The sequence below is a fragment of the Bombina bombina genome, chromosome 2 (assembly GCF_027579735.1).
Source record: "Bombina bombina isolate aBomBom1 chromosome 2, aBomBom1.pri, whole genome shotgun sequence".
NCBI classification, from domain to species: Eukaryota; Metazoa; Chordata; class Amphibia; order Anura; family Bombinatoridae; genus Bombina; species Bombina bombina.
The window spans coordinates 894,390,627-894,405,777 of record NC_069500.1 but is presented as its reverse complement, the minus strand read 5'-3'; the positions used below and the strand labels follow the sequence as shown (position 1 = coordinate 894,405,777).

The window sequence follows — 15,151 nt, the reverse complement described above, 5'->3', positions numbered from 1 at the left end:
CTGAAAATTTTTGAAATAATATACAATTTTTGGCAAAGTGACTAAAATGTGTGCATACTTTATTCCTGATTTTAGTCACACTTGAAAGTGTTGTAAAAGGTAACAACACACACACCCCACACACTCTCATATAGCACAAACACACCACACACACTATCATACAACACACACCCCCTCATATAACAAACAGACTCTCATATAACACACACAAACTCTCATACAACACACACACCACACACATTCTCATATAACACACACTCTTATACAACATGCAACACCAGTGCCGCCATCAGGGGGTGAATAGGGTGACTCCTGTCAGGGGCCCAGTGGGCCAGGGGGTCCCATGAGGCAAGCACAACTATTATTTTAAAAAAAATACATTTTGGCAGCCACCAGAGGGCGCTAAAGCAGAGTGCTATTGAGCGTGGGAAATGTCATTACAAGGAGTAAAGCATTACCAGTTTGAGAGGATTTCTGAGTGTGCACTAAACCACTATGCACAGTGTGAGACAGACTTGGCACTTCAGTTTGTACAGTGTGTGCCTGAGTCAGGCGGAAGATCACTTTCATTTGCAGAGTAGGTAGGACTTACTTAGTAAATGTTTTTTATTTTTTTGTGCAATTTCAGATTTTAACTTCAGTGTGGTAGTTGTGTGGTGGGGCCAGGGGTCTATAAAAACAATTTTTTTAGCAATATGCAGCAGTGTATTTATGATTATTTGACAATGCTGTAGAAATTCTATATTTAAAACCATGCAGACATGTTTCCTCCTCAATACACAAATGGTAGGTGCCCTTTTGGCAGATATCATTTTTTAAATATATATATATATATATATATATATATATATATATATATATATATATATATATATATATATATAGTAAAGTAGAAAAAAGTTGCAAGCAGCGGTCTTAAAAGCAAATAGTCTTTATTGAATTATAGGATAAAAACACTCCATGAAATGGCACAAATGCATGCACAACATTAGTCCGCTAACATGTTTCGGCCAGGGGCCGTAATCATAGCTAATGGACTTAGCACCTGTGTACCTTAAAAAGCACCAGGATAACCCTGATTGGGTAAAAACAAAATCTCACATTGTGATGCTAATTTAACTCTTTGAGTACTTTTACAAAGAAATGTTATATTTCAATTCAGAGTTTTCTTATTACAAAGAGCCTGTCACTAGAAAACCTACCAATAACAAGAATGAATATACACAAAAACTTATATGACAGCAGGATTATCTAATGAAAACTAATCAAAAGAATTTAAACAATAAATCTAACTATGGACTAAACCGCTGAAAATGCACACCATAGAGAGCAACTACCAACCAACTAAATTGTGTAACATTTGAAATACAATACAATATGTAGGGATACACATGTAGAGTTGCTAAAGAAAATACATAACATTATATAATCATAATCTCTAAACAGTTACACTGCTTCTGTTTCAATGGTGGCAAAAAACATTACAAAACCAACAAAGATTTAATGTAGTCAAAAATGAATAGTAAAAGTTTCCTAATCTGTCATGTTATTGTAATCAGAGACATGCTATTGGATGGGGAATAAAAATAATACTATTAATCTAAACTAAACTAGAAAAGAGAGAACATAATATTTAGAACACTTATTCAAGTGGCTGGATGATGTATTATGTATTACCTAAGCACTGCATTATTTCTCATTACAAAAATAAATTTATATATTTCATTTTATTTTATTTAATTTCATTTTATTTTAATAAAGGAATGTAAACAAGATTCGTATGTCACCAAATAACCCCTGTATTGCCGTCTGAGTGATATTCTCCTTGTGGAGTATTCAACGGTAGGGCTAGTGAATACCTAGCCCCCAAGGGGAAATGTAGGAAAGAAAAGTTCTATATATTGAGAGAACGATTCAGTGGAGGCATAAAAAATGTCAATATTGCAGAAATGCACGGCAGTGGATACAATAAATTACATTACATCATATTATATTTACACTGCAATATAATAAACCATTATATTGTTGCTTTATTGTTATAATAACAATAATAGGGGATGGAAACTGGTGCCGCAGAAAAGGGAACGTAACCCATGGCAAAAAATCTCTCTCATTGCCAATAATTAATTAGATCATACTCGGAGTTCAGGCCAGTGGGTACACGGGTCTGGAGTCTGAAGATCCAAAACATTTCCCTCTTCTGCAGCAACCTATCCCTATCCCCTCCCCTTGGTGGACAGGTAACTCTTTCAATAGCCTGCCATTTCAGTGTATTGACACTGCTACGATGGTATTTAGCAAAATGCTGCACCAAAGGTGTGGATGCCGTACCTGCCTGTATAGTTGACAGATGATTACGTATGCGTACCTTAACCTCTGTTGTAGTAAGTCCCACGTACTGTAAATGACATTGGGTACAACTGAGGACATAGACCACATATGTGGAGGTACACTTTAGACATGTTTGTATGGGGAACCTTTCACCTGTCACCTCTGATTTAACATTATCCGCAGGGAGGACAAACTCACACACCCTACATTTGTTGTGACATTTGAAAATGCCCCTATGTGTAAGCCAGGAGCTCTGTCGTGTATCGGTTTTGGGTAAGACTGATGGTGACAACATGTTACCTAAAGTGCTTGTTTTCCTATAGGAACACCGCAATCCCTTGGAGACACAGTTCTCCAATTTGTCATCTGCAGCAAGAAAAGAGAAGTGTTTTTTCACTATTCTGCAAATGTCCTGATATTCCTGACTGTATTCTGTAACAAAGGTTACTCCTTTGTGATTTTCCTCAGATAGACTGAGAGCATTACTTTTTGTGTCCAAAGTTTGCTTCCTATCAAGCGCATCAACCTGATTTCTTGCTTTTTTGATGACATGGGAACTATACCCTCTACTCTTTAATCTGTTTGTCAAATCTTTTGATTGTTCTGTATATTTATCAGGTAGTGTGCAGTTGCGCTTGACCCTAGTGAACTGTCCCTTGGCTACCGCATAGGGTACGTGTCTTGGGTGACAACTACTCGCATGGAGGAGTGTATTTCCTGCTATGGGTTTCCTAAAAATCTCAGTAATCACCCTTCCATCATCCATACCCTTGATAGTGATGTCCAAAAAGTTTATTTCATTTTCACTCAGTTCATAGGTAAACTTAATTCCAATATTATTGGAATTCAAATATGCCGCAAAAGATGTGAACTGCATTGTGCTCCCCTTCCATACAAGAAGGAGATCATCAATAAAGCGAACATAAAAACAAATTAGATGTCTGTAGGAATTTCCATCTCCAAAGACGTGGGACAGCTCCCACCAACCCATAAAGAGGTTGGCATAGGAGGGGGCAAACTTGGCCCCCATAGCTGTCCCACGTCTCTGGAGATAGAACCTGTCCTCAAAAGAAAAATAGTTGTGAGTTAGCAAAAACTTTAATACTCTGAGTATGAAGCTCCGAAAGTCCTCTGAAAAATCAGAATAATGTTCCAGAAAAAAACCAACCGCTGTAAGGCCCTCCTCATGAGGGATCGAGGAGTACAATGCTACTACATCAATAGTTGCCCATTTATAGCAAGCACTGTTCCACTTAAGTTTGTCCAGAATCATTATTACATCCTTCGTATCCTGGATGTAACTATGTAGATTCTTAACAAGTGGTTGTAGAATACTATCAACCCATTGTGACACATGTTCCAACAGAGAATTAATACCACTCACTATTGGACGACCCCTGACTTCTGTCAGGGACTTATGGACTTTGGGCAAATGATGGAAAATGGGCACAACTGGATGATCCACCACTAGAAATTCAAAGGTTTTTTGATCGTAGTGCCCTTCCTCCAGCCCATCGTCCAAAATGTCCAATAGATCCTTCTTAAATGTAGTGGTAGGATCCCTATCAAGGGGGATATAATCCTCCACATTGTTAAGCTGGCGTAGTGCCTCATTTACATAGTCAGTCTTGTTCAAAACCACGACAGAGCCCCCCTTATCGGCTGAGCGTATAACAATGTTTTTGTTCTCTTGGAGCTCCTTAAGAGCCACTCTCTCAGACCTAGACAAGTTGGGGGTCTGGTAGGCAACTGAATCTTTGAGTTTAATCAAGTCTCGTTCCACTCGCTTAAAGAAAGTTTCTAGGGTGGAACCCCTATTGTGAATGGGGTAAAATTCCGATTTGTTTTGAAAACCACTAACAGCATTAATACTTTGTTTATTGGTTAGTGATAAAGAGTCGTGTGACAAACTCTCCAAATTGATTAAATCACATGTTTCACCAAAATTAAACCTACTTAGCTTAGGGGTATGTGTAAGTTGCATTGGCTGGGAATTAAGGCTATCCCCTTGTGTGGACTGTTGGGATTCTGTGAAAAAATGCCTCTGAAGAGTCATATTACGTATAAGTTTATTCACATCAAGAATAGTGTTGAATACATTGAAATGATTAGTAGGAGCAAAATTCAAGCCATGACTATGTTTTTGTCTGCAAGACAACTAATTTGGAAAGGGCAGTAACAGTGACTTTTACCTTTGGCTTATATATATATATATATATATATATATATATATATATATATATATATATAAATTACATTCCAGTTTACTGCCCATTTATGCAAGGACTTTCCAGATGCCAGGAGGTATTTTATCTAAGATTTTACATCTGCATAAAATTGTATACTCTCAGGCTTTCTCAATGTTTGAAATGAGACAGGTTAACCTAACACTGTTCAGTTTACACTACAGCTGACTTAATTTTGAAATACATAAAAACAAGCCTAAATCCTGTATTTAACTAGATTTAATGGAATGAGACCTAGTGCCACAACTTATGGCTCCACCAAGACCATATAGAGTAGAGTATTATCAAAATCCAAAGGTACAGCTGACAGATGTACTGTCTGCGCACTCTGATGTGGGCGTCTGGGCGTCTCACCTGAGTCTTTCGGGTGACTGATTGGTCCCGTGCTGCTTGGCTAGGCACTCCGGTTGTGCCGTCTCTTATGTGAGTAGTTCTCTGGAGGGGGGCCCGGATCTCCAAGCTGCTTGTGCTCTACGTTATCACCCTATGTGGCGCCTCTTCTATTCCCCATTTTTATAGGATTCTATCTTCATGGATACGACTAAGAGTGCTGTCGGATAACCTTCTCTACTACACCAGCGCTCCTCCTTAGGATCAGAAGATTCCTATTACGATTTGACTTCTTTGCGAATATTTGTAAACCAGATTTAAAGTTGTGATCTTGGTTGGGGAAAATGGGGGGAACCCCAAACATATGTAAATCTTTCAAAAGTACTTTTCTTCATCTACCCTTTCTGACAGATCAATAATGTACAATTTTGAATTCACAGAAGTATTTTTGCTTGCACATTTACAAATATGTTTCTTTAAAAAGTGATCCCTTAATTTCTGCTATTTTTTTTATCATGCATGTCACACACTGTTGATTTAGGGGATGGCAATGTGCAGATATTTTACCTCCTGTGAGTGTTTCTGTGGGTGTCTGTGTTTATGTCTTTGTGCTTTTGTTGATGTTTCTATGAGTGTGTATGTATTTTTTTCTGTGGCTCTCTCTGTGAGGGATTGTGTGTCTGGCTTTGTGCATTTTCTGTGGATGTCTCTGAGCGTGTGAGGGTGTGTGTGTGTGTGTGTATGTATGTCTTTGTGTGCTTTCTGTAGGTGTCTCTCTGTGTGTGTGTGTGTGTGTGTATGTCTGTGTGTTTTCTGTGGTTGTCTGTGAGTGTGTATGTCTTTGTGTGTTTTCTGAAGCTGTGTCTGTGGGTGTTTCCTTGGCTGTATGTGCAAGTTTGTGTTTGAGTGTGTGTATGTCTATTGTCTGTTCTTTTTTTAGGACATTTTAACCTTGTTTAGGCAGTTCAGGGCCCTTCCTTTGAGCCACTGCATGCTGTTGCCATGATATAGTTATCATCTTCCTTGACAAAAAGATAATCAGAACTCCATATTTTGTTTTGTAAATCACCTTTTTTGACAAAACTGTAGTCTACCTCATTACTTGTCGGTCAATTTTAACAAGGGCTGAGTGTCTGTGTGGGTGTCTGAGTGTGTTTGTGTGTTTCTTTGCGTGTCTGCTAGAGTGTCTATATGTGAATCCTTATGTGGGTCTGTGTGTTTCTGTGTTTGTGTGTTACTACCTTTACAACTCTTCCAAGTTTGACTACACTTAAGAATAAAGTGCATATACGTTTTAGTCACTACTTGGTCAAAAATTGCACATCTCAAAGGGGGGGGCTGATCAATGGTTAAGTAAGGGCCCCCAAAATTTCTAGTGGTGGCCCTGTACAACACATACACTCTCCTACAACACACACACACAAGTTGCCAGCTGTGCTCCAGAAAAATACCGGACGACCTATAGTTGACTGGACACTGGACGTAGCTGGGTTCACACAATGTCCCCAAAAAGCTCAATTTTAGACCCCACCCTTGATCCCCCCACATATATTTTCCCCCCTTGGTTGCCAGTAACACATGTATGTAGTAGTGATGTGACCCCCTTGGCTGCCAGAAGTAAACACCCAGCAATGATTGAACAGCCCCATGGTTGCCTGTAACACATATAATAGAAAATGCGCAGTGTAACTTTTTTTTAGCCATATTTCTAATGCATAAAGGTCTATTAGGCCCTTTACATTTAGCCGACAGGGGTCTTTAAGTGTCAAAATACTAAACACCCTATTTGTATGGTTAAGATCAACTATAATTAATATAAAATTGATATTGATACAGACATAAAGGCTTTTAAATGTGGGGGCTCTACTATTAAATAATGACAGACTTAGCACCTGTAGTTTCTTAGCTACACTGCACAATTACATATGCTAATTAGTATGGCTGGTAACCCCAGAGGTAATCACATGACATGTTGCTGAGGCTCAGGATATTACCAGACCAAAGCAGTTAATATCATTTTAATAATCTATTTCCAACATATAAGCACTGGAAACTCAGGCTTTATAATGGGAGTTAACTTAAAGGGACAGTAAACACCTTGTAATTACAAGACATTTCTGTTACCGTCCTACAGAATAACATATCAGTCAAGTGTAAACATTTGGTTAACAAAATAAAATCATATTTGCTGGGGGGCGGAGCCTGCTCTCAGTGCGGTAGGACGTGTCTGTGTGAAGCTCTTGATACTAGATAGATTTTATGTGGCTTTCCTGCAGATAATCTACACTATCTTATTCTTTTGTGATCATCTGTTCATCCGAGATCCAACAGATGCTAAGAGTGAATGTCCCGACCACGTTCTTACCTATGTTCTCTGAGACAGTTGTGTGACATGCATTTCCTCAGGCCTAGCAGCCATTTTACAACTGCCACGTTTGAGCAACGAGAGGATCTCACTAATCAAAACCTGTGCGAGAAGTGAAACATAGGTCTGGGGCTGCCGCACAATTACCCCCTCAATCTCTGGGGTTAAACTATCCTGCAATAAGTTAATTACTCTTCTGTTCTGTAACCCACCTATCCTTTATTCTAAAATGGAGGGCCTACACAGATGGGAGTTGAAATTGACCTGGCTTATGGAGGAACACTACCGGAGCCTGAAACAAGAGCTATGTGATATCCTGGTAACTGCTCAAAACAATGAGAGGGTAAATCTGGAACATATAAGCCTGTCCATAATGGATCAAAATGGGGATCCCGCACCCTGTGAGATAAAAACAGATGATTCTGAGGTCCCAATCTCTCACTCACAGGGAGAACTAGTTAATCCCTTTCCCAAATAAATATCTACCTGCTTTGCGACCCCAGACGGAGAGACCTGCGACTTCGGAGGACTTACCGGAGACTGCAGAACCCAACATCATGCGGGAATGGAATGCTTCTGAAGCAGAGACGGTGGCAGGGATTATACCAGATCCGTCTGAGGAGAATCTTGTCCATCACGGCCCCGGAGAAGCAGATACGGCTGTTGCCGAAAAACGGAGCACTGTTATCGCTACATTATCGGAGGTGTCACCCTTGAGAGGTGAGATTATGCTAACTTATCCATTCCAGACCATAGCACTATATAGGGATGCAACGAGAGGAGAAATTTGTTCCAGTCTTGTATATTGGCTGTACATGAGATCTGGCTGTTTGCTAGAGCCTGGACATTTAGACAGTCACTCACCTAACCCAGGATTTAAAGCCCCTATAAGAGCCTCTCATAACGAGCCATTGGGAGTAGGTTGAGAGAACGATTCCCATGATGAAACACTACCCACACCTTGTTTGACCCATCTCAACCCCCCTACATATAGTAGGACAGCACAACTCATGAAGACGTTATGGTCTGAAAATTAATATTTATGGACTGCCTACAATTTAGGGACTGAACAATCATGCCGCTTCAAAATCAAGTACCGGGTAAATGTTACTACGCCACTTTAACCCCACTATCTGTGATAGCTGGACTACTAAGTCTTGATGACGGCATTTAGACTTGAATCTTGGGGACTATGAACACCAATTACACTAAGGATATCCTTTGTAGTCTCTCATAAATAGTTTAACCAAATGTTCACATCCCTTGTTATTAGATTTATTCTGTATGCATATTTTACTGAGATAGTATTTCTATATCATGGGATAGACTTTTACAGGAGTTTTTCTTTATTCATCACACGTTCACTGTTCTGGAACTCAAATCTAGCATAGGACACATTTACTACCAGGAGTACTCCACTTTATTGCTTTGTAGTGATCTCGATCTAACATAATATTCATCTATACATGTCGGAATATATATGTAATAACTGCATATGTGTTTATTTTTTGGTAGCCCTGTATCATATTAATATGTGATGTTCCAGATTTCCCTAAGCTAATGTTACAACCTGTTTGATGAGTTAAGATTTTCTAAACTTTAGCAATACAGTGATAACCGTTTCTTTTTTTTTTAAGTATGTCTATGTTGCAATACTTATTACAACACACCAATGTCAACAGTATAAAGAGTACAGAAACATATTAAAATTTGGCACAAACTGTTATAAGAATCTATTACCCACTATGCTACCTCTCTACTCTTATGTTTACATCCTGTTCCTTAAGGACATTTAATCTACTTTTAATTTCCCTCTGATTAGATTAATTTATGCCCTAATAACGGCAACTAAGTCTGATGTTTGGCGGACTTTGATATTACCTGTTATGTTAATTATTTCTCTGTTTATACATAAAAGTTGAATGATATGTAGCTGTATATATACTGTTTACATTTGCCCCCCTTACCATGTCTCTAGGTTACTGTATCTCACCCCTATAGTGGTCCAAAATTCAGATAAGTTATGTGCTATCTCTGTTAAGTTCCCTTTTCCCCTTTTTTCTATATCTGCATGCTATTATAATTAACACTTATTATATTTGTGGTTACCTACTTTTTATTACCAGAGGCATCTCTACAGTTTATATTAAAATATAAGGACAGTTATTGACTTTTTCTAATCATATTTAACTTGGTTTATTAGAACTGAGACAGACCCAGTATATCAACCAGATATCAGAGACTTCCCTCTTTATCCCTCCTGGCTGTGCTGTCAGCGGCCGAGAGAGCATGGCACTTTTTATTGCCTCTACTAGGGGTCTCTATTACGGAATAATAAATGGGACTAGTTAGCTTGGTAGATAGCCACAATAACTATACCTAAATAGCATATAAATAGCATATATATATACTTCAAACACGCAGCATGTATATGTCTTATACATAAATTGCATACCAACATTCTCCTCACTAATAACTTTAACCATGGATAAAATAAGAAACAGTGTCAAATATATGGTAACTAGCCTTAGGGCCAAAACAGTTGAGCCATATTTGCTATTAATTAATCCTCATATAGTAGATAACCCCAGCATACTATAACAGCTATTTTTCCTTAATATGTATCTGTTGGCCTATTTAAGACAGGACCAAAAGGAAATATAATTAACAATTTATACCCCTATATACTAAACCATGCCTCTATGCCCTCCTTGGCTATGTTTTCAGTTTATAATACTTCACTAAGACTAAGATCCACCTTTTAGACTGGGTCCACTAGGGGTCCTCCTAGAATATCTCCCAATGTAGGTTTTTGTAACACTAGAGTGGAAATTTAAAAATTCAATACACTAGAGGTTTGAGAAGCTTACACTTTGTGCTTCTAGAGTCCCACTTCCCCCATTTTATCCCATTTAGCCATTTCTCTAGATTTGGTGACCCATAAGTGGCCACATCCTATTATCAGGGGTGTAGATTCTCATCTTATATTTCTACAGTCACCAGGGGAATATCTTATATTAAGAAAAAATAGGTTCACTATATGGGATCCAAGAGTGGTCCCCTCCTGTTTCATGTTACCTGCTAAAGCTTTATATATTCTACAGAGAGGTCCAAGAGTGGCCTCATGAGCCATTTAGTGGGGGGGGTTTTACAGTTGGAGAGGCAAATAATGTACACAATAAATTAATTTACCATATAATTATGTATTGTACATCTGACTTTTTTCTTTCTGACTATATACTTTAAAATAATTTTGACGATTGTCTATTGTTTATTGACATTTATTGCTTGCAGTGATGTGCAGTCACTAGAGGCAGGTGAGGCAGTGCTTCACCTTTCATATCGGCAAAAATATATATATTTTTTTATTGGCTTTAAAAAAAAATTTTTAATTTTTTTTCCCCAACATTTTTTTTCACAGCTAGATGTTGTGCAATGGAGAGGCACAAGCAGGTCTGCCCACCATTACACAACATGCTGCGCCATCTAGTGGATGACAGTGGTTAAGATCATTGCATGGCCCATAAGTGCTTTATTTGAGGCAGTCCTATTTGGGCTGAACCAATCCAGCGAGAGGCATTAGTAAGTGGAACATAGGGTTGGGGCTGGATGTTAAATCATATAAAACAAAACAAAAACAGAAAAAAACAACTTTTATATATTTTGTTGCTGTCCTGTGAACCTGCTAGCTTTGCTAAAGTGAAAAAGAGAGTTCTGTTCTTCCCCTCTAAGTGCAGTGGAATGTGCCACTGTCACTTCCTGAATCCTTATACAGAGCAGGAAGAGAGAGGCACAGAGAGCAATGTTTCTGTTCAGCCACATCTTATTGAAGTAACATTTTACTGTAAGGGATTCTGTTAGTGAAAATGATAATTTAATGAATGTGGTTTAGTGTTTTTTACTCTTTTACAGCAAAGGATCGTTTTTGTATTTTGTTTACTCAAACTTTACACCCACTAACTTAGCAGATTGCCTATGTACTTTACACTAAATTATAGTCTCATTTAGTTATAGTCTCACTTAGTCTCTGTAGCTCTGCTGTTTTATTACTTTAAAATGCAGTGGTCCCCCCTTGTGTGTGTGTGTGTCTCTCTCTCTATCCATCTCTCTCCTTATGTGTTGTTCTCCCCATGGTCTCTTTCTCTCTCTGTCTCTCTTCCTCCCCCTCTGACTCTCATCCCTTATGTAATGAAAGAATCTATAAGCATAATTTGCAGCATTAAAGTAAAAAGTATGTTTTAAACATATTTTAATGGGCATGGATTCCTAGATCTCATAATCAGAGCAAGCATTGTGTTATCTGGCAAGAGTTTGTTACAATCCTTTTAGACTAAAATCAGATGTTTACTAAGTTGACCAGTTTTCCAAGACACCATTTAAAGGGACATGAAACCCATATGAAACCCATATGCAAATTTAAATAACTTTCCAATTTACATCTAATATCTAATTTTCTTCATTCTTTTGATGTCCTTTGTTGAAAATCATATCTAAATATGCTCAGTAGCCGCTGATTGGTGGCTACACATAGATACCTCATGTGATTGGCTCACCCATGTGCATTGCTATTTCTTCAACAAAGGATATCTAAAGAATGAAGGCGTATCCTAGCCACTGCCTCACCAACCTCTGACGTCACTGCACGTCACTGATTGCTTGTATGCCTTTAATTGAACACGAATAAAAACTATTTGAAAAAAAAAGCAAACATATTTACTGCAATTGGTTTTCAATAGAAAAACTGCATCCAACACTCACCTTATTTGGAGGAGCCAAATAAGTTTGAGTCGCAGACAAGGCTATTTATTGCCATTCAGTTAGTATAAAGTGAATTGTTTTGCAGTTGTTATCTATTAAAGACAATTAGGAAAATATTTAATGCAGGGTTAGCTCTGAAAAGTCAGCAGGATGCAGTTCAACTCAATGTACAATTTTCAGAGCTAAATTACATGAAATGTGGCCAAATAAATAATGAGTATATTACAAAGTTGTTTTATCATGCATAATTAAACATCTTATGTTAAAGCTACACTAATAACATAATTAAAGGCTAAACTGACAGTCATGGTATAATGTGATGCCTGGTTGTCATGGTGACAGCCTTAGGGGAGTGGTTTATATGATGCAGCAGTTATGCCACAAAACCAACTGACAATGCAAAGCCACCACCCTCATAACTGCTGCTCACTTTACTAGAGTTGCCAGACTGATCCTGCTGAGTAATCACTGACATGTAAATATTAGTTATCTAATATCTTTATTTCACAGCTAGGACATTACAGTACAGCTAGTGCTTTACAACCACAACTCTGTATATGTGCTGGTATGAAGAACAGTGACTACTTCCAACACAATGCAAATGGCATCCAGTGTGAGCTGCAGGTATGAACAACAATTACTACAGGTAGTGTTACAATGATCACCCCAACTCAGTAACTGAATAATACTAAATCACATTTATATACAATGTAAAATAATACCGATAAATGACAGAAGTAATAGCTTAAACTTTGTAGCTTACTATGGGCACCAGTTCTCTGAGACAAAACATACCATACAAACCATACATAATAATGATCAATAGTATCTTCACACCTTTATTTAAAAATACATACAATTGGCTAAATATTTTAATTTTTAAAATAATTATTTTAAACTTATTATAGCATTATAAGTATTATAGCCTTAACTGTGGGACACACAAATGCCTTTCTGTGCTTCCTCTACATATCTTTAAAAGTCTTGCAGCTGCCAGTAAAGGCTTTAAACCAGCTTTAAGGATGGTAAGAATTACTGCATCATTAGTCTACAAATGCTCTAAAGCAAGGACTTCTGGTAAAGGCCTAGAATATAAACCCCATGGTATAGGTCTGCAATTTATATGTTGCAAATTTACTGGTGCTGGAACCCTCATTAAACACTGTACTGTAAGGTGTAGCATCGGATGCAGCTGTTTGTTCTGCTTGACCCGGATGAAGAAAAGGCAACTGGCGATCTGAAATAAATTCAGATCAGACTGATGCGCATCTGGCCAGCAGTATACGCGCTGATGGCAGATGTCCTCACGCTGTAAACTAACTGGTGCTGTGATCCTCATTAAACACTGTACTGTAAGGTGCAGCATCTGATGCAGCTGTTTGTTCTGCTTGACCCAGATGAAGAAAAGGCAATTTGATCTGAAATAAATTCAGATCAGAGTGATGCGCATCTGGCCAGCAGTATACGAGCTGATGGCAGATGTCCTCACTCTGCAAACTCACTGGTGTTGGGACCCTCATTAAACCATGTACTGTAAGGTGCAGCATTTGATGCAGTTGTTTTTTCTGCATGACCCGGATGAAGAAAAGGCAACTGGCGATCTGAAATAAATTCAGATCAGATTGATGCGTATCTGGCCTGCAGTATACGCGCTGATGGCAGATGTCCTTTAAGGATTTTTATATTACTAAAATATATAAGGTAAGATTTTCTGAGATTAACAAGTTTGTAAGCTCTTTGAGCAAGACATCTCATTACCACACTAGATTGTAAATACAGATCCTGCTCCAAGAGCCTACAGACATGTGCAGTGATGTCAGATCATTTCTCACATTTCTGTCACACTTTTCCTTTACTTTCCCATTTCATAAAAGTCTTTAGCTTTAATTTAGTTCTGTATGTTTAAAGCTTTCTGTACTTTTCAAGGCTTATTGATATAAGATATAAAAATCATCTCTGTGACACTAAAACTTGAATCATAACACCAACAATAAAGCATAATTACACTTACACTGCTATAAATTTCATAAACTGATATTAAATCCAATTGAACGGCCTAAATCCACTCTCACTGCGCATGTCTGTATAATGTAATAATGTTAGAGATCTTGGCGAACAGAATACAATGATATGATTAATATGTTTGTACTTATATCCTCAATGCAATGCCTTGACGTAGGGACACCAATAATACTACTAGGTTATAAGCACCTTGCAGCTTATTTACAATTTTATCTGAGAACTGCAGCACCCTGGAACAAGGACTGCCATATCTGTGACACTAAACTTGAATGTCTACAGTCACAGTGGGACCAGAGAGTCCTAGTGAAGCACACGATTTGATATGTCACGGGATGGTCCTGTATTTTATATCTCAGATTAGAAACTGAAAAAATACTGCATTATAAGGTACAGTGTGTCATGCACCTATCTTCTTGCATTGGATGAAAAATCTTTACAAGATGTGCATAGACTAATTCATATCTGGCAAGCAGTATAACAAAGACCGGAATACTCTATGGCAATGGCAGGAAGATTAAATATTTCAGAAGGTCTAGTGTTATGTCACATGCTGAGTGCAGTCTTACATCAGGGATTTCTTTTATTTCTCTACACTGTAAGTACCCAAAGGTAAGTTCTCCTTAAATACAAGATTGTAAGCTCTTTGAGCAAAGCACTGAAACACGAGATTGTAAGCTCCTTGGAAAAGGGTCTGCACTTACACCCATGTAAATCCTTTAGAGCAGGGACTCCCATTGTACCAAATAAATGTATTGTTGTTAATAGAGTGAGATAAACCCTCCATTTAATTAGTTCAGCAAGGAATACATTTACAATTTATAGAATATACAAATTATCCCACAGAAGTATTACTAATTCAAAATGCATTTTTAATATGGCACCCCTTATGCTCCTGTCAGTTTAAACCAGTGGTGTAGCAAACTGTGAAATAAATTAGGCTTAAATAACACAGCATCAACCATAGGCAGCCTATGTCACTACTTTGGGACTCTTTCTCACTCAAGTCATTATGGTTGACATTCCACCCTTTGCTATAGGGCTGCCCATTATATTGAAATGGATTTTGAATTAAAAGTGTTGCAATTTTGCACAGATAAGT

At 37.9% G+C, this 15,151-nt stretch overlaps 1 protein-coding gene across 1 annotated transcript in view; it reads left to right on the top strand.

Moving 5' to 3' along the window:
* The first annotated feature begins 7,829 nt into the window (after nt 1-7,829).
* The window catches only part of GNRHR (gonadotropin releasing hormone receptor), a 27,213-nt gene continuing 19,891 nt past the window's right edge, over nt 7,830-15,151 (top strand). Inside the window, exon 1 of the mRNA XM_053700144.1 lies at nt 7,830-7,992. Coding sequence (XP_053556119.1) covers nt 7,830-7,992 — 163 coding nt within the window. The remainder of the gene's footprint in view (nt 7,993-15,151) is intronic.